Source organism: Pollachius pollachius (assembly GCF_949987615.1).
Source record: "Pollachius pollachius genome assembly, chromosome: 18".
Lineage (NCBI taxonomy): Eukaryota > Metazoa > Chordata > Actinopteri > Gadiformes > Gadidae > Pollachius > Pollachius pollachius.
The window spans coordinates 7,480,299-7,500,344 of record NC_136951.1 but is presented as its reverse complement, the minus strand read 5'-3'; the positions used below and the strand labels follow the sequence as shown (position 1 = coordinate 7,500,344).

Sequence of the window (20,046 nt, the reverse complement as noted above, 5' to 3'; positions counted from 1 at the left end):
ATACGATTTTTAGGGCTACAAAACCATCCAATGTAACATTATATGTGCGCAATTTTAAATAATGTTACATTCATTTCAAGTGAGAGAAAGAAGGTTTAATGTTTAAGTACCTCCATTTCAATGCCATCGTTGGGTAGTCAAATGAGAATGTGCACCCGGACTCTACACCATTTACATGCAAATGTGGACCGTGAACCACACATAGTTATCTACCGCACCCACGTCCACTCCAACTGAGCTTATCGGCTGCAGTGCAGCCTGTGCACACGCTAGCCTTCCCAATCACCCATTAACAACTTATTCCCATTCATGCCATTTCTCCCACCTGATGACTTACACTTGGACCAGCCAACACATGACGAAACGTTTCCTCCATCCATCTCCACAATGCCGCTAGTAAACCGGGGATCTGTTTCCATTCAAACGCCTCCAGGGAGGACGTGTTTAACAACAGCGGGGCGCGTGCTCACGTAAGATGCAAAACAGGGCTGCACGTGCACGGCGGCGGAGGCGTTGGCGCGGTTGACCCTGCGTCGTGCCAACCTGACTTAAAAGTCGTAGCATTGGGAGCCTCCCCCCACTTGACCTCTCGTCGAGAAGAACGTGCGGTTACATACATCGAGAGAAGCAGGAGACCCGCAGGGCTGCTCCATGGCGCAGAACTCCGCGTACCTTGTGCCATTCGCGCTCTTCTCCTTTGGGATCGTTGCCATTATGCTGCTCACGATCAGGACCGAGGAGACCCTAGGGGTACCGGATTTCATGGTGAGTGGTGCCACTTTGTTTGGTTATTTTTGGAGCGGGTATGTGAGCACTATAGTGCTGCGGGGTCATATGCCAGAGCCAAGAACGTAACGTAAGATTCTAGCTCGCACTGAGCCGTGCGCCAGGGCGCAGAACACATCATAGTCAAACAGATCATGATAATAATCAACGAATTTCACTCTATAATCAACGATAATCCAGTGTTTAATCTACACTTTGGTTCAAGCGGGTTCAAATGTTCAGCCTAGACTGGTGTATGCTCCACTTTACACTGGCCTATAGTGTTGTAGTGCTGGGTGCTCTACTCTAACTCTAACTAAACAGTAGGCAATACCGTTTGATAGGCTGCCAGTAGCCAGTGCACGAGTCGCTTTTTATTAGTTTAATGTTTAACGTTCCTCCGAGTTTACAATATCTTTATTTTACAAGTTTGCAGCAGGTTGTAATGGTGCAGAAATGCAAAGCTCCCTGTTAAACTGACGCTTCTTAATTTCATTAATTTCAAAGTAATGCATAAGTGGTTTTATCTATTTTTAATTTCACTATCAACAAAACTGAAACTGACCAAAAACGAAAGGCTTATCCTAAACACAGATTCCTGCTGTTTCTTTCGAAAACGTTATTCTTCGATTTTAAGGAACAAATAGCCTCCAAATTGTATCAAAATAAATTCGCTAATTAGGTCTTTAGAGAAGCGAAAGATGTTGCAAGGATTGTGGTGCCGCACAAGTTAACCAACTGCACTGGTTATTCAAATTCACAATTATGAATGACAAGAAAATTCCATGTGTGATCTGACCATCCAAGTGAGTGTGTGTGTGTGTGTGTGTGTGTGTGTGTGTGTGTGTGTGTGTGTGTGTGCGTGTTTGTGTGTCTCTGTCTGTGTGTGACCTGCATAGTGCGTAATTCTGAAAATAATTAATCACAAATCAGTTATCAGTTACATTTAAGAATAATACTTCCTCTCTCAAATTCTGGAAGAAAAAACTATTATTTTAAACTCCTTTAAAAACAAAAATAAAATTCTAACAACGATGTTCCTTATTTGACTGTTGGATTCAAGTACTCCACTCAAGCCTTACCCCCCCCCCAGTGGAGGGTTGGCGTATTGGTAATCCAGAGCACAATGTTTAATAAAACCTGGTCGTACCACCAGCCACAGACTGGTAACCATGGCGACCACTCTTTCACACCGAAAACCTTGTCCTGAATACATGTCTGCCTAAGTGAACCTGATCTAGTCACCACCACACCACCTCCCCCCCACACACACACACACACATACACACACACATACACACGCGCACACACACAAACATACCCACATTTGTGCACTCAAGAACGCACACAATCCTCCCACACACACAAAGGCTAGTAAAGACTAGTTAAGATAAGATATACTTTATTCATCTCAGCAGAGAAATTTAGGATTTTAGGATTTAGGAAATTTAGTTGACACAGTTTAAACAATTTCTCTCAATGGACATTGCTATCATGACATGATACTGCCTGTGTATAACGTTGTTAAGGAATATGATACAATATAACCCTTTTCCAGCTCATTGTACCAGCAGTACTTTTTCAACGCAGTTGTCAATTTTATTAGAAATGCTATTTCATTCCCGCCTTTTTCACAGACAGATTGGTTTAGAAATCCTGGGTTGACAGTGCCATAGTATAATTTAAATAATTATACAAATGATAGTCATATACTTTCTCATCCCTATGGGGAAATATATTCCATCTCTGGGAGCAGTGGGCAGCCACAGGGTAGTGTCCGGGAACCAGCAGGACGTGCAGTGCCCCTGCCTTGCTTGTGTACAGGACAGGAGGATTGAGTTGCCTGTTTTGCGGTGTGGGAGGAAACCGGAGAACCCTAAAAGAAACCCAAGTAAACATGCAACATTTACATAAGTGATGGCTTCGGTGTAAACTTTTCAAAAGAAAAGTTATGATCATAATGAGCCTTGTCACAATAAAAGCCTCGCTCCGACAGTTTGACCGTTATTTATCTTTGCATTTATGTGTCACCTTGATTCACTGCAGGAAGGATTCTTCTTCTTCTAGGTTTCTCTGCTGGGAATTTCAAGGAGCGCCATGGCATCGGGGAATGATAGAATGTGACAGGCAGAGAGAGGGGGGTCCATGGGGCTTTTAACTGGAAAAGTTACACTTGCCCACATTGTTTGAAGTTGTTGAAGGACAAGTCTGAGTTCATACAACAGAGGAGGATGGGCTCACAATAAAATTAAATCCATGGTCAGGGAATCCCTAATGAGGAGACCTGCTCAGGAGTATTAAACTAAAAATGATACTATGAAGGTATTATATCTTCATTGTACATTATCTATCGGTAGGTTTTCTCAAAAAATGTTTTCCATAATATTTCAACACCGCAAAGCGATGTCTTAGGTTTTTGCTGGTTTTGTCTGATAAGTAGAGAAGGCTACTAAGTTTTTTTTGTAAAATCTAAACTCACTAAAGTACTTTTATAAGTATTACTACTTTTATAAAGTTGGACCAATCAAGTTCATAATCAATGCTTTCAACTGAGCAATGCATGATCCCTTAAAATACTTCCTTAAAACTAGAGTTTCCTTGTCTTGAAGAACTATTTGATACTGTAGAGCCCCATTACCTTACAGGACTCTTTAACTATTTAGATCTCCATTACCTATCTTTTATACTTTAGAGCTCCAGTACCTTACTTTAACATTTTAGAGCTCCATCACCTTATGGCTGGTTTAGACTACACGATTTCAGCCCGATTTTGCCCCGATTCCTTCGTCGCAGACAAATTTGCGAGTCGTACACGATTTTGAAAGGTCGGCGACGAGATGTGACATGCTTGCGATCTGCGATGTTTTCGTCTGCGACGTTCGAAAAGTTTGGCATGACAGAATTTTTGGGGGAATCGCATGACGTATCCATTTTTGACATGAGGGAACCCCGCCCCCAGTTGCGCGAGGGAACCCCACGAACAGCGGGAGCTCACGCGCAGTGTTTACCAACTGACTTCACTGCACTACGCTGAGTACACAGTAACTACTACAAAAAATAAATACGATCGAATACGATCAATAGCAAGAAGAAAAATGCTAATAAAGAAAACGACAGAAAATGGAACAACATAATGGAGACAACTTTGGTTGAAATGCGGCAGCAACGTCCCTGTATTTTCGACGTGTCCACCAAGGAGTTCCACGATAGGGTGAAGGGATACAGCCTGGCGAGAAATAGCCGACGCTGTTGACCTACCTGGTAAGTTTGGAGCCAACAGCTGTTGACGTGCTAATAGCTATCATAACCTATCATAAACCTCAAACCGCCAGCATAATGCCTAGTGCTAGGCACTCGGGATCCATTGTTGGCGCTCTGTTGCTAGGCTACGTTGTCGCTGCGGGTACTTTGTATCGCTCATGTCACGCGCAACGCAACCGCTGTGAGGAGTTGCTGCATCGAGAATATATAAAAACTACTGGAACCTTTTTATTTCAAAAATGTAAAAATCATTTATGTCAGTTCTAAACCTTAGATTTTCTAAATATCTTGCAACCGTGAATGATACAAAGTAGAGAGCATCGCACCCTCGAATCTTGTAGTGTGGCCAGTCTTCCGACGAGACAAGATCCGATTTCCTGGCTCTGTGGTCGTATAGTGTCACATGTTAAATCGTGGAGGAATATCTGAGAATCGTGTGGTCTGAACCAGCCATTATAGGACACTTTAGAGCTCCATTACCTTACTGTAACAATTTAGAGCTCCATTACCGCACAGGATTCTGGAACACTTTAGAGCTCCATTACCTTACTGTAACACTTTAGAGCTCCATTACCGCATAGGACTCTGGAACACTTTAGAGCTCCATTACCATACTGTAACACTTTAGAGCTCCATTACCTCACAGGACTCTGGAACACTTTAGGGCTCCATTACCTTACTTTAACACTTTAGAGCTCCATTACCGCACAGGACTCTGGAACACTTTAGAGCAGGGGTCGGCAATTACGTTTGGACGCGGGCCAATTTTTTTTCAGAGAATGGCATCGCGGGCCATAGCTTCTTCTTTTTTTTGGGGGGGGGTCTACTATTTAAATTATTATTTATTTTATTATATTAAAATAAAATAAACATCATCTAACTTTTAAAACGCATTTAATTTAATTCCATTAAAACGTTTATTTGCTTATGTTCGCTGTTTTTATGCCGCCTGCTGCATCTCGTTTCGTCGCTCATGAAACAGGCGATTGCCTAGCAACCTGCCGTATACAAGTATTCTTTTAGATGACGTGTAAAAATGATTAGCTGAACATTGCTATGCTAGTTATCGATGCAAAATGTCGTTGTCGAAAGCCTTGAAAAGAAAAATTGATTCAGAATGCAGGACCTACAAAGAAGAATGGAAGCAGAGGTATGCGTTTATCCTGCCTGCATTTATTAATGCCAAGCCTACATGTCTCATTTGCAACGAGGCTGTTGCCGTTTGCAAAGAATATAACATCAGAAGACACCATGAGACAAAACATGGCCAGTTCAAAAACGCATATCCTCCTGGGACAGAGGTGCGAACGAATAAAATTAAAGCATTGGAGGCTGGATATGCACACAGCAACAAAATACTTGTCAGGTCATTCACCGAGCAGCAGAGGGTTACAAGTGCGTCCCTTAAAGCAGCATCGGTTCTTACCCGTCACAACAAACCATTTACGGACGCAGAGGTTTTTAAGGAAGTGATGGTGGCTGTTTTGGAGGAGCTGGCTACAGATAAGTCAATGGATGGAGTGATTGCCTCAGTGAAACAAATGCCGCTCTCAGCGAGGTCAGCTTCCCGACGCATAGAGAGCCTATCTGACGATGTGCGCGGATCAATTATGAGTGGCCTGAGTCAGGCCAACTACTTTTCCGTTGCCATTGACGAGAGTACAGACAACACTGATATCAGTCAGATGTGCATAAACGTGCGGTATTTTGATGGGAAGGAGTTCAGGGAGGAGTTGTTGGCTCTAATTCCATTAGAAGGGAACACCACTGGGGATGTTATGTTTGCCAAAGTGGAGGAATTGATTAAACAACATGCACTACCATTTGAGAAAATAAACCTCATCGTGACAGACGGTGCACCTGCCATGGTTGGTTGCCACAGAGGTCTGGTGGCCCGATTGAAGGAGATAGCACCACAAATGCACGCACTACATTGCCTAATTCACCAGAGTGTCCTGTGCGCCAGACTCAGTGGCGAGCTGAAGAGTGTCATGGATAAAGTGATGAGAGTCATTAATTTTGTCCGGGGTGCATCAAGCACACAGCACCGTCTTTTTTGCCAACTTGTTGCTGAGTCAGAGGCCTGCTACGAAGATCTGCTACTTCACAATGACATGCGCTAGTTAAGTAAAGGAAAGGCACTGGAGCGCTTCTGTGCGCTACTAGATCAAGTGAAAACCTTCCTGCGAATGAGCAAGATGCGTGCTTCAGACGATCACCTGGCCTTTCTAGAAGGTGAAATGTCCATCTCAAACATCGCGTTTTTAACTGATATTTTTGGCCATCTTAACTAGCTGAACCTGCAACTACAAGGGAGAGGGAAAACCATTGTGGACCTGATCGAGAAGATGGATTCGTTTACAAGGAAGCTGGAGTTGTTCCAGTCTGATCTAGCAAGTGGAAGGCTCTTGCACTTTGCAACATTAAAATCACAGGGAGGGGGGCGAGTGACAGGAATTATGACTGAATTCCTTGACAAGCTACGGGACAACTTTCAGTCGCGGTTCCGAGACTACTGTGTCCCAAGGGAAATTGTTGGCTTTGTCCGCGACCCATTGTCCATGCGAAGCGAGGAATTCTCCTCACTGGCCAAAACAACCATGAGCTCGTTGGACGAGGCAACGCTTCAGTTGGAGCTCATCGATTTCCAGTCAAGCTCCCTCGTCCGTGATGCGTTTAGTGCGCATTCCGTGGAGGATTTCTGGATCGGATGCTCAGAAGAGTACATGGGTATCAAGAAACTTGCCCTTTATGTGCTGACGATGTTTCTATCTACCTACACGTGTGAGTCTAGCTTTTCGTCAATGAATGCAATCAAGACACACGAGAGGAACCGTCTGACCAATGCAAGCTTGGAGAACTGCTTGAGAATAAAAGTGACATCCCTGTCGCCCGACATCCACAAAATTGTGACCGAAGGGAGGAGCCACTTTTCCCATTAAGTGAGTAGCCTACTGGCCTTTTTAAATAGTAGGCCTAAAAAAAATGCCCAGTTATATTGTTTGATCTTATTTAAATTGTAAAAATTTTTCTGTCTTTATTCAGGAGCAGCGCAGATCCTTCTCCCAAGCGGACAATGTGCATTCATCTTTCACTTTCTTTAAGTTTTATTTTAATTGGGCCATTTCACATTTGAGCAGACCTTGTTATGTTGTTAATTTAACGAAACGTAGACTATTTTTACCTTGCCCATTGGAGGAGGGAGACGGGACACTTTTGGGTTTTTTTTGCACAAGATTACGCGCACTCTCGTGCCAATACCGTTCCGACCTGTGCGTCATGGATAACTGCACAGATGTTCCACCTGTTGTTTTGTCACTTTAGGACTATCATCTATACCTCAATAAATGTTTCGAAATTGATGCGATTGCTGTATGCCTTTTTTTTTTTTTTTTTTTTTAATATGGGGTTGAAAATATTTTTTTTATTTTTTTTTTTTACATCAAATTAACGTCATCTCGTGGGCCAGACAGAATAGATGGCGGGCCAAAATTGGCCCGCGGGCCCCTATTTGCCGACCACTGCTTTAGAGCTCCTCACAGGACTCTGGAACACTTTAGAGCTCCATTACCTTACTTTAACACTTTAGAGCTCCATTACCTAACAGGACTCTGGAACACTTTAGAGCTCCATTACCTTACTTTAACACTTTAGAGCTCCATTACCTCACAGGACTCTGGAACACTTTAGAGCTCCATTACCTTACTTTAACACTTTAGAGCTCCATTACCTTAATGTAACACTTTAGAGCTCCATTACCGCGCAGGACTCTGGAACACTTTAGAGCTCCATTACCTCACAGGACTCTGGAACACTTTAGAGCTCCATTACCTTACTTTAACACTTTAGAGCTCCATTACCTCACAGGACTCTGGAAACCTTTAGAGCTCCATTACCTTACAGGACTCTTTACTTTAGAGCTCCATTACCTTACAGGACTCTTTAACACTTTAGAGCTCCATTACCTTACAGGACTCTTTAACACTTTAGAGCTCCATTACCTTACAGGACTCATAGTGACATTAGCAGCCGTTTATATTAAAAGATTTGAGCAGCATTTATCCTGATCCCCTTGATAGTTATGAAATCTTGCCTACCTTGTAGACAATTAGGGTTCGGACCTAGAACCTTTCAACTGGGAGTCATTTTCAAACCCCCTCAGTTACTGGATTATGATCTTCCGAGGGTGAATGTTTGTGTTTTAAGGAGGTGCAGTAAGGTTAAGATGTTGAAGCCGAAAGGTAGGCCTTTAAGTGTTCCTCATGTGTTCTCTGACATTTTTTCGTCATTCCACCCCCCCGCCCCCCCTCCTTCCACCCCCCCCCCCCCCACACACACACACACACACACACACACATGACATGGAAGAGAGACACCTGTCTCTCCTCCTCCTCACTTTCCTCTTGTCTTCATATATTTGTGTTTTTCTGGATTTGCATCATCACAAACTAACCTCTCATTTTCCTACTGTAGGCCGCAGTTTGAAACAAACAACTGATACTTGTCAGGGTAGAACTTCAGTCTAAATCATAGTTACTGCTGAAAGTTGGTTTGGATTTTGTACCACATTACTATTTTAAGATCAAAATATTTTTGGCGCTGATAAAAAACTGTGTTACCCTCCGTTGCATCTGATTATTAAACCCATAACCTTTCAGCTGGTTATCGCACCTAAGACTTTGATACTCTGTGATGGCTTCAGTATAATCTGTTCCCCCTGGTGAAAAACTTGATTTTATTACGGCTGAGAAGCTTCACCCTCTCTATCAGATGCAGTTATCAAAATCAACTGCGGCAAAATATCATATTTATTTAGAGGATTCCATTATGATGTCGTTTCACACACTTTTTTATCCAAGTGTAAAATAGTGTAGCGAATGGCAGTTCAGGGATGAGAGGGATCACGATAAGTGGGTATGCATTCTTAAATGCATTCATGTCTTGTACAACGTAGATGTTAGTTCTTGATATTGTTCCCTGTTCGATAACTAAAGTAAGGTATCACTCTTTCGGAAGTAGTATACCAAAAATGAAACTGTTGATGCAACTGCACACTGTCCTGATATCAAAAGCATCATGTTTTAAAGTGCTGCAGGGGAAGTAAGACTTCCTTTAAAATGGCCTCTTTCTTTGACTGCAATGGCTCTCCCTCCTTCCTCCCCTGTTTTCCCGCCGCCTCTTCCTCATCTCCTCCTCCTCACCCGTCTCCTCCTCCTGTTCCTCCCCCAGTATGGCGTCGTTGTGGACGCAGGCTCCTCCCACACAGCCATGTATATCTACAAGTGGCCGGCAGACAAGCAGAACGGCACGGGCCTGGTCACGCAGCACCGCGAGTGTCACGTTAAGGGTAAGGGTGCAAGGGATCCCCCCCCCCCCTCAGAGCTGACCCTTCACCTCTCAAACCTGCTGTCAATGAGACTCAGAGTGGTGGATAGAGAGAGCAGGAAGCTTTAGCCTTAAAAGCGGCCCAATATGTCCCCTCTCTCTCTGCTCCCTACATTTCACTTAAGTCCAGAAGTGTTGCATTTCACGTGTTGATTCAGGGGAAGATTGACCAGCAAGATGGATTCCACGAAGCAATCAGGTAAGAGATGCCCTGATTGGTCATAAATAAGCTACGAGTGTCCTCAAATTTTTATTTGTTTTAGTCCACTTGAATCTAGAATAATATTCCTGTAGAAAACTGCAAGCCCACTTGATTGGTAACCCTACATGACATCACAAAGCACCAGTCCCAATCCCACCAGTCACCCATTAGAATCTTACAATCAGTCTGTTCTTTTGGAAAAATAGCCAATCAGAAGGGAGCTCATTAACTCGTGAAAGGAGGGAGGCGTGTTACCCCCATGCTGACGAGTCTACTCATGGCAACTTTGTTACATCTTTTAAATAACTTTGTTGTGTATGAGTGTTTTAATGAGCGATGTGATATGACGTTACTCTACAACTGTTATGGAAGCATAACCCTCTCTCAGATGCCGCCATCAACATCCACTGCTGGCCAGACAGAGCTCCACACATCCACTCACACGCCCTATGTCGTGACATTGAGGGGTACACTAAAAGACACTGCAACGTCACGAGAAGAACAGCACCTGTGTTCAGAGCAGAGGAGAATGTCCACAAACTGGTCGGAGCTGATGAAAAGATGTGACTAAAGGAAAGGCTCCTTCTTCTTGGGGCCCTTCTGCATTTCAAGAAGTGTATGTGTTGTTAATAAACACAACTTCTGATTACAGATGACAAAGTCTAGTTCAAAAGGCTGCATCTATCAGTGTAAATCTGTTCTCTGAGTGCCTTGATCGTGTGTGTATCACACTTGAGTGATTGCAGGTCTTTCAAGGTTTTCTGCTTTTCTTTCTGGTTGTTGAGTGCCAGGGCGTGCCCTGCAAATAATATCATAATGACAAACATACCGGTCAGGTTTATCCCCGTGGGCAAGTCTGTTGTCGTTGTTGTTGTTGTAATCCAAGGGTGTGTTTCCTATGTGTTCAGGAGGTGGGATTTCCAGCTATATGGGCCAATCAGGCGCAGCAGGGCGGAGCCTGGAGGCCTGTCTGGACAAGGCGGTGATGGACATCCCTAAAGCAAGGCATCACCTCACTCCCATCTACCTGGGAGCCACCGCGGGCATGAGGCTACTGACGTGAGTGTTTTTGCATTTGTGTGTGTGTGTGTATGTGTGTGTGTGTGTGTGTGTGTGTGTGTGCGTGCGTGCGTGCGTGCGTGCGTGTTTGTGTGCTTATTCACTAAAAACCAAAAACCCCTCAATTCTGGAGGAACCAAGTGATTCTGAAAAACCAAAAGTTAAACTAAGTATTTATGGATAAACCTCATTATCCATAAATCTCATGACTCCATCCACAGAGGGCCTCGCTGCTGGAGGGTTGATGGTCCACTTTCAGTTGGCTCAATGACTCCCTCTCGTTGTCTGAAGTGTTAAACTAGAGAACAAACTTGTTTAGTATCATTCATATGAGAAACTATAAAGTATAAAAATCTAAGTATAAAGGCCCCCTTCTTTTATATTTAAAATGCTTATGTTTCACTGGCTGCTGGTGGAATTAATTCACCTGCTTGTATTTAGTAGTCTCTGTTTGTTTGAATATGAAAGACCATTTATGTCTGGGGTTAGTGTCAATACTCATTGAGTAATAACTGTTTCACAACTTGACTGTCTGTCCTTCAAGTCTTTTAACCCGCCGTTGCCCCTTGCGGTGGTGATGGTGGTGATGGTGGTGGTGGTGGTGGTGTGGGTGTAGCATCGGATCCAGACGGATAAGAAAAGAGAATATGGAAGTGAGAATTCCGTTGTGGTTCCTGGTTGCTATAGTGAAGCAGTACAACAGTACAAACGGTCACTGAAGTTCAATAAAAAAAGAGAAAAGAAACTTAAATCTGCACTAACGTTTTAGAATGCAGCTATTTACTCCGTCAAGCAGTATCTGAACTACAAGGTTTCTCCAGAATAAAATGGGCACGTTGGAATATCTTGGACCACAGTAATTTAAGGAATGGCGAATGTTCCATATAAGCTATGAATGCAGTGCATGCTCAGGCGTTTTGAAAGAAGACCGAATTACCATTTGAGTATTTCATTTTAAATTTTCAAAAAATAAATCTCAACAAAATGTTTTGTTTGTTGAGAAAGGTTGTTTCCTCCGATTATTTCATTTTTGAACAACAATGAACACAATGTTGCCAGGTTTTGACCTTTCAGTGAACCTTCTTTGAACTGCTGACTCAATGCTGCCTGGTGCTCAGGGTTTCTCAATCAGTATGCCCAATACCAAAACCGCTTGCCACTGCGTCTGAGCTATAGCTACAGGGAGATATAACTAGTTATGTAAGGGATAATGTATAGAACGCCAGGAAAATAAGCCCCTACAGGGCGAACAGGACACCGACGCGCAGCGGAGGTATCTTGCTTCGCCCTGAAGGAGCTTATTTTCGACCTTATAATGACCGGCGACGCTCTGTACATTATCCCCTTATTACACGGCTACTTGCCAAAACGAAAAGATAGCTTCACATGGTGTGTCTTTTTAGAATTGATTTGTTACAACCAGGGGCGTAGGAATGAGTTTAACATTGGGGGGGACACATATCGGAAACCTGACAGATCCGGTATAATTTTTAGGTGGGACAAATGCGCCTGTCTCCGATATTGGAGAGGACACGTCCCCTCCGTCCCCCCCCCCCGGTTCCCACGCCCTTGGTTTCAACTATTCGTAGCGTTGATCAGCAGAGAAATAGTCCGCCAAAGACGTTGACGTCGCTTAGCAACCGAGTACGCTAGGGTTGATAAGTTACGGGACTACTTGCGGAGTGATACGAAAGACGGCAAAAAAATCCACTTTCCTTGACAGCTGTCATTATATGCTTAGCAACGGTGAATTATCAAATATAATTCCCTGTCGGAAGTTGTGAAGGGCCCATGCAAGTGAACGGAGCGTTCCACGGCATTGAGAAGAGCCGTGTAATAAATATCTATAACCGTTGCTACGACTGAGGCCACTAGTGGCTGAAGAACTCACATAGTGCAGGTTTAAAGTTTGAGGATTCTACACAGCTTTACCCCTCAATAAATTCACATACGCAACATTTTAGCTTTTCAGAAAAGTAACCAAATTCAAAAGGAAAAATCAACTGTCTCCTAGAGATAAGCCTGCTTCAGATGAACGGCTAAAAGTAGGAAAGCAGTTTAATATTTTAGGTAAAAAAACGTCCGTCCGTGTGCACGTTACTCTCGAGATTACACACTGAGCTGCCATTGTTGTGTATTTCTCATTTCCTCACAGTCTCACGCACCCCAACGCCTCCGCACAGATACTGAAGGAAGTCGGCCAAAAGATTCAGTCGTACCCTTTCAACTACAACGGGGCGGCCATCCTGAGTGGCCAGGCGGAGGGCGCCTATGGCTGGGTCACCGTGAACTATCTCCTAGAGAACCTAATCAAGGTATGAGGAGGGCACCTTGGCCTAACCTTTAGGAGTTATTTGGCTTCTTTTTTTTGTTTTTCTGTCTGTCTGTTGGCCGAGTGTGCCACTCGAACACCACTTCTAATATTCTGATTCAAAATACTTAAAAAGTATATTGAATTGAAAATAAATTCAATATAAGGATAAGGGAAAATAAATGCATGGATAAGGGAAAAAAAATGATGGGTTTTGGTTTTCACCAAACATATAAATGTGATTTTCTAATGAATTTCTTCTACACATGAGGCAGTAGACTCGGGGGGGGGGGGGGTACCTGAAACAAAGTGACCGTCTGAACAGCATATGATTGATCATAATCTCTCTCCTTCTTCATCAGTACGGTTTCGTGGGCCGCTGGTTGGGCCCCGACCGTCCCACGGTGGGGGCCCTGGACCTGGGCGGGGCCTCCACCCAGATCACCTTCCTGACGGAGCAGCGGCTGGAGGACGAGCGCGACGTGATGGAGCTCCGTCTGTACGGCCGCGACTACACCCTGTACACTCACAGCTTCCTGTGCTACGGACGCGACCAGGCGCTCAAGATGCTGCTGGCTCAGATCATCAAGGTACTGCACGCTGGCGGCAAGGTCAAGATGCATGCATACATTATGGGTCGTGATAAAGAAAATAAATACGTTATGTTATGATTAGACTTTGTTATTTCTACATTGTGTCTTCCTGCTTTTCATGCCTTTCTCTCTAACTCCTTCCCTTTCATTCTCTCTCTCTCTCTCTCTCTCTCTCTCTCTTTCTCTCTCTCTCTCTCTCTCTCTCTCCCTCTCCCGCTCTCCTTTCTCTCTCTCCCTCTCTCCATCTCTCTCTCTCTCTCTCTCTTTCTCTCTCTCTCTCTCTCTCTCTCTCTCTCTCTCTCCCGCTCTCCTTTCTCTCTCTCCCGCTCTACTTTCTCTCTCTCTCTCCCGCTCTCCATCTCTCCCTCTCTCTTTCTCTCTCTCTCTCTCTCTCTCTCTCTCTCTCTCTCTCTCTCCTGCTCTCCTTTCTCTCTCTCCCGCTCTACTTTCTCTCTCTCTCTCTCTCTCTCTCTCTCTCTCTCTCTCTCTCTCTCTCCATCTCTCCCTCTCTCTCCTGCTCTCCTTTCTCTCTCTCCCGCTCTCCTTTCTCTCTCTCCCTCTCTCTCTCTCTCCCGCTCTCCTTTCTCTCTCTCCCGCTCTCCTTTCTCTCTCTCCCTCTCTCCATCTCTCCCTCTCTCTCTCTTTATCTCTCTCTCTCTCTCTCTCTCTCTCCTGCTCTCCTTTCTCTCTCTCTCTCCCGCTCTCCTCTCTCTCTCTCCCGCTCTCCTTTCTCTCTCTCCCTCTCTCCTTTCTCTCTCTCTCTCTCTCTCTCTCTCTCTCTCTCTCTCTCTCTCTCTCTCCCTCTCTCCCTCTCTCCCTCTCTCCCTCTCTCAGTCTCAGTCGTACGGCCAGTCTGGGGCGGTGTCCCACCCCTGCTACCCCACTGGCTACGAGGTAACCTTGGAGATGAGCCCGGTGTTTGACTCCCCCTGTACATCGAGCAGCCGGCCTGTCCCCCAGCGGCCCCTCCTGGACGTCTTGGTGAAGGGGACGGGGCACTACGCACAGTGCCTGGGCAACGTCTCCCAGCTCTTCAGCTTCAGCCCTTGCCCCTTCTCCAGGTGCTCCTTCAGCCAGACGTTCCAGCCCAACGTCACCGGGAACTTCATGGTCAGTCCGCCTCTGACTCTGCTCAGGCGCTGTAGCGTCTCCCAGCCTCCCTGTGCCATCCTGAGAACACAAGCTCACCTTTCAGTTTCCCCCTGGGGATCAGTATTGCCTCGCAGTTAAATATTCACCTAGTGGACGGTCTGATTCCTGCTGTAATGGATTTCCATGTATGGGCGCGGCCTTATGTTCTTCCAAGAACTCGGGCCAATCAGAGTGAATAACAAAGTGACACTCGTTCTCTCCGCTCCTGCCTAGTCCGTTGTAATGGTCACCTTGTGCTTTGGTGCTAGACTCTGGAAGGAAAGGCCCCAGATGATATGACACCACTAAGGGATTAAAAGGTCACAAATGTATTCTTGCGCCATGACAAGGCATCTTTAAAATCGATCGGTATAGTCTTAAAGTCATTCCTAAAAGGAACAGATAACCGTTGAAAAATGGCTCCAATTGGAGTGACGTGGTCACTTTTCTACAGGAATACATTATTACAAAGTATAACGCGTATCTTAAGTAACAGTGTGTCAACTTTCACCACTAACTCCAGTGTTGCCTCTTCACACCTCCCTGCCAGGCGTTCTCTGCCTTCTACTACACTCACGCTTTCCTGGAGAGAACCACAGGGATCTCCGTCTCCAACCCCTCGGAGCTGGAAGAAGCGGCCAAGGCAATCTGTGGGAAGACCTTCGATGAGGTACCTGTCCCCTCAGCGTCCTTCATGTCACCGAGCCTCTCTTCTCTGGCGTTGGAGAGGCATGTGCATGAGTGCATGCTGACGAGAGTCTGCCTAACCCGTTATGTACTTAAGCCACCGTGTCCGCATGTATGAGCAGAATCAGATCTGATTAGCCTTTTGGGTAAAAACGTAGGCACCGGTTGAGTACTTGCAAGCTTGAGAAATGTATAATTGTTTTCACATTTTTCAGCCATTTGTGTAAATGACAAAGTAAATTAGCCATTATGAGCCATTTCAAAAATCAATCCACTTGTGACATCACAGTGCCGCAGTGTCCAACTTTGCTGGAAGGAGTTGAATGTTGGACGGTATCAACTGGTTGGCGAACTGGAGTTCATCTGTTCCACCACATTATGGGATGTGGACCCACTCGATTGTGATGTCACAAAGGGACAGATTTGAAAATGCCTTTAAGGCATTAGACCGCAGACATTGGGGATTTGAGCCCACAACCTTTAGGGAGGAGAATGGAACAGCCTTACCGACCAGTGGACCGCCCTGCCCCCCCTCTAGCTGGAGCGTCTGGCCCCGGACCAGAAGTCGCGGCTGCAGCAGTACTGTGCCACGGCGTCCTTCATCAGGGTGATGCTGTTGCGGGGCTACGGCTTCGACCGCACGTCCTTCCACCACATCTCTTTCCAGAAAAAAGTAGGATTAAAAATCTGAGGTTTATTTGGTATTGTGTCATACGCTTGCATCCTCAAAGAACATGATGGTGCCCTGACTGCTTGTTTTACACTGGCATATTAACATCTGATTAAATCTAATCGAATTGAATCTGTTCAAATGCAATCGAATCCGATCTTATCAAATGTACTTTAAAGGTGACATATTATACCACCAGGTGTGCGTGATTAGCCGTTACAAGCCGTTTTGAATATCCGTCGTAAATCCAGGTGGACACGCCCACTTGTGATGTCAGTAGAGGCAGATTTTCCAAACGGCTTGTTGCGGCTGATCACACTCCCACCTGGTGGTATAACATGTCACCTTAGTGTGATGTGTTTTTATGTCATCTCTTTGATTCTAATGTCCTATCAGATGTAATCTCACCTCATGTGACAACATGCGTGCCGGTCTGTCCCCCCCCAGGCAGGGGACACGTCGGTGGGCTGGGCCCTGGGATACATGCTCTCCCTCAGCAGCCTTCTGCCAGCAGAGGTCGCCCCCGTCATGAGGTCCCTGACCCACAGGGCCTGGGCGGGGCTGCTCTCCCTCTTCATACTCCTCCTCATCGTCACGCTCGCGTTCACCCTCGTCAAGGCCGTGGCTGTGGTGAAGAAGAGAAGAGGAGGAGAGAGCTACATCTAGTCGCTTTCACAGTAAAAGCCCCTGTGTGCTTCGACCAAAATGAAATGGGATTTTTCACTCACTCGTGTCGTCATGCCAACCACCCACACATCACCTGTGAATATTTTGTGCCCTGTTTGAGTCGTAGTGTTTGACAGTAGTTCACCAGCCTATGGGAAGACCCCAATTTAGATTTCATTCTAAGCACACAGGGGTCTTAGGAGCCTGTGTAGAAGTAAAAATAAGTGCGCTTTTTTTTCCTGTCCGGATTGAAGTCAAATGTATTCATGGCCCCCTTGTTTTATAAGCATGTATGTAGCCGTTTGTGAAAATGCAGTCGTTTGTGACATGGTTGAATTAAGAGTGTCCACCCGGACGCGTCCGTCTGTCCATGACTCGTCTGGGTGGACGGGCTCACTCCTGAGGTCACAAGGAGATCCATTATGAAATGGTTCATCACAGCCTTTGATGAAATAGGAGGGGGCCTTTAAGAATGTTTTTGTTTTTTGTGTTTGACTGGCGTAAACCGAGTCTAAAATGCCCTCTGGGACATATGGCGGAAGGGGTCATGTAAAGCCAGCTGGTTGCCGTCTGGGTCCTGTATGAACCTGTTTGGGTTTATTTCAGCAGTCTGACTGGCTCGCTGTACATTTACCCAGTTATGACATGCCTTATTGTAAGTCGCTTTTGATAAAATGTTAATGTTAATAGATAAAACCAAGGTGTTCAATAATTTTACACCAAATATAACAACAACAAATTGTTGCATTGATTTACAATTATTTTATTGCTTCCGTGAATAAAAGATTGTCTGTAAGATTCAATGGTTGGATATAACAGCAGTCTGCTATTCGTAAATGACCAATCAGAATTTTTTTAGATACACTTGTACAGTTGCGAGTGGCACATTTTACATTTCATAACAAGACAAATGTGTTTGCATGGTATTTTTATAAACATCAAAGCAGGCTGACAGCCACAGAAGCCTCTAAGATATAGAATAGACTTGTTTCTTTTCTTTTCTTTTTTATTTTTATTAAACTGATACACTGACTAATTGTGATCAGACAGGGAATTTGACATTTGAATGAGCAATAGACCTACATATGAACATAAGACTTCTTATCTTTATTTTTTCAAGTTCTTTATATAATTGACAAAATAAAAAGTTTCAGTGTACAAATCAAATGGTGGGCGGGGGGGAGCTTTTAATCGCCATAAGAAATTAATCGTTGTGTATAGACAAGTTTGTACGAAAAAACATGTATTTGCATTCCACATCGTTTTTGTCCTAAAAGGTAAAAAAAAAAATTGTCTCGCTCTGTATTTTGTACCTTTATTACAAATTAAATTGTCATCGTTAACAACTTGCATGGGATTCATGACGGTAAAAACTACAACGGCCACAATCCAGTCATTAACGGAAGTGTGCAACTCTGAACATGACCGACTTGCAACCTCCGGATGTAAATGTGTGTGTGCTACATCAGTCCATCCATGGTCTATCCCAGCAAAGCTACATTTTATCAGAAAAGTCTTCCCTTAAATTAGCTAAAAACGTTGTCATTACATTCAGCTAGTGATAATTTCTCAACGTTTTCTACTCATCCCTGAAAACCAAACCCACACCGTGAAGATGTGTTCTCAAACGAAGGCTGCTGCGCTCATGGCCAATATTCCCCAAGCAGAAATCGATCCGACGGGTGTTTTCAAATACGTCCTGATCCGAGTCCACAGTAAAGAAGAAGGAGATGATTCAGAGATAGACATCGTGAGGGGATACTCTTGGGCCGAGTACCACGGTAAGCCAGTTACTTAGTCATTCTGAAGTGTTTTAGACTGCAGAAAAAGTCCCTTAATCATCCTCCACAACCCTACTTAATGTAATAGTCTGTGTCAACAACCAGGTAACCTATTCCAAAGATGAACACAAGTATGAATGTAATCCTACATGCAATGACCCACCTACTCACTTAGTCAGGTTGTAGAAGCCAATGTTCACCTGCATGTCTATAGACACTGAGTCCGTACAATATGTATTTGATCATGGACAGATCTACAATGACTGTAATCATACAATAACGTATACAACATCATTTCAGCCGACATCTATGACAAGGTGTCTGAAAAGCTGGAAAAGGGAGGCCTGCTGGACTGCGAGTGTGTCGGCGGAGGAAGGATCAAACACGAACCTGCTGCCAAGAAGATCCACATTTACGGCTACTCCATGGTATTAGCTCACCTCACGACTAATTTAACATGTCTTCATAAAGGATTCATATCTGAAGACTCAAACATTCAAAACCTGACTCGTACCACTACCTCACTGCAGTCATCACTTGTGAAAAATCACCTTGATTAAATTTGTATAATAATAATACCAACCACTTCAATTAATTTTTTTTACTATTATCAATAAGCAGACGTTTTTATCCAAATAGGTACTTTTCACTAACGGGCAGATAGGGGTTTGGTGGCCTATTGCCGAAGGATGCATGGGAATTGGAAATTTAACCCAGTACCTGGCAGTCAAACACCCTAACCACTATGATATTCCTCACCCTTGCGTGTCATTTTAAAGTATATTATTTATTTAGTCTCCTTCACATCTCTTACTCTCCACCCCTGACGTAGTCTGTGATGAAGCCCCATGGCTGAAGCAGCCATCTACATTTCCCCGCCATGGGGATTCGAAACGGACCACATCTTTAGATTAAGAGAGAAAAAAGACCCCCAGGTCGAGTAATGACTGTGGTACTGGTGCTACAAGTGTCCACTTCTTACTTGTGTCAGAAAAGGTTTGCTACATGGGGGTGCTGGGAAAGAATCAACCCCTCATCCATGCCTCTGTCTGATTGGTTGCAGGGTTTTGGCCGAGCAAACCATTCCGTTTCCATGGAGAAGCTGAAGGTCCGGTATCCGCTGTACGAGGTGACCTGGGACAACGAGGGTTACTGACGACCTCTTACCTCACCTCAGGGAGGTGACCTCTGCTTAACGCCATCGTAGAAGTCTGCCCTCCGTCCGCCTAGGGGGAAACTAAAACCGCTCAGAGTAATACACGACTGGAGGAAGAGTTTTGATATCTCTCCATGATATCTTTATCTGAGATTCCTAAGGGCATACTCGCAAAGCACCACCGGCCTGGTGTCTGTTCATTTAAATGTATGGAGTACGTTTACATTTCAGTCATGACGAGTGTAAAATAACCATTTTGAGTTGAACATCTATCATTTTAATGCTATGATTGTATTATTTCAGGAACATGGTGTCGGTAAGACTAATCTCTAAAATATACCTCTAAAAGAAGCACTAATGCAGACTTTATTGTGTTATA

At 44.5% G+C, this 20,046-nt stretch overlaps 2 protein-coding genes across 2 annotated transcripts; both read left to right on the top strand.

The window, feature by feature from the left end:
- The first annotated feature begins 632 nt into the window (after window positions 1-632).
- On the top strand, window positions 633-16,971 carry entpd2b (ectonucleoside triphosphate diphosphohydrolase 2b). Its single transcript, XM_079756230.1, has 9 exons — window positions 633-765; window positions 9,256-9,373; window positions 10,522-10,672; window positions 12,828-12,987; window positions 13,346-13,573; window positions 14,411-14,686; window positions 15,258-15,377; window positions 15,933-16,067; window positions 16,512-16,971. Exons 1-9 carry the CDS (start codon window positions 652-654, stop codon window positions 16,728-16,730), a joined length of 1,521 nt encoding a protein of 506 aa, XP_079612356.1. The 5' UTR covers window positions 633-651; the 3' UTR covers window positions 16,731-16,971.
- A 1,215-nt stretch (window positions 16,972-18,186) lies between these two features.
- Window positions 18,187-20,029, top strand: phpt1 (phosphohistidine phosphatase 1). The gene is made up of 3 exons (XM_079755597.1): window positions 18,187-18,511; window positions 18,812-18,939; window positions 19,575-20,029. Exons 1-3 carry the CDS (start codon window positions 18,346-18,348, stop codon window positions 19,665-19,667), a joined length of 387 nt encoding a protein of 128 aa, XP_079611723.1. The 5' UTR covers window positions 18,187-18,345; the 3' UTR covers window positions 19,668-20,029.
- The last annotated feature ends 17 nt before the right edge of the window (window positions 20,030-20,046 follow it).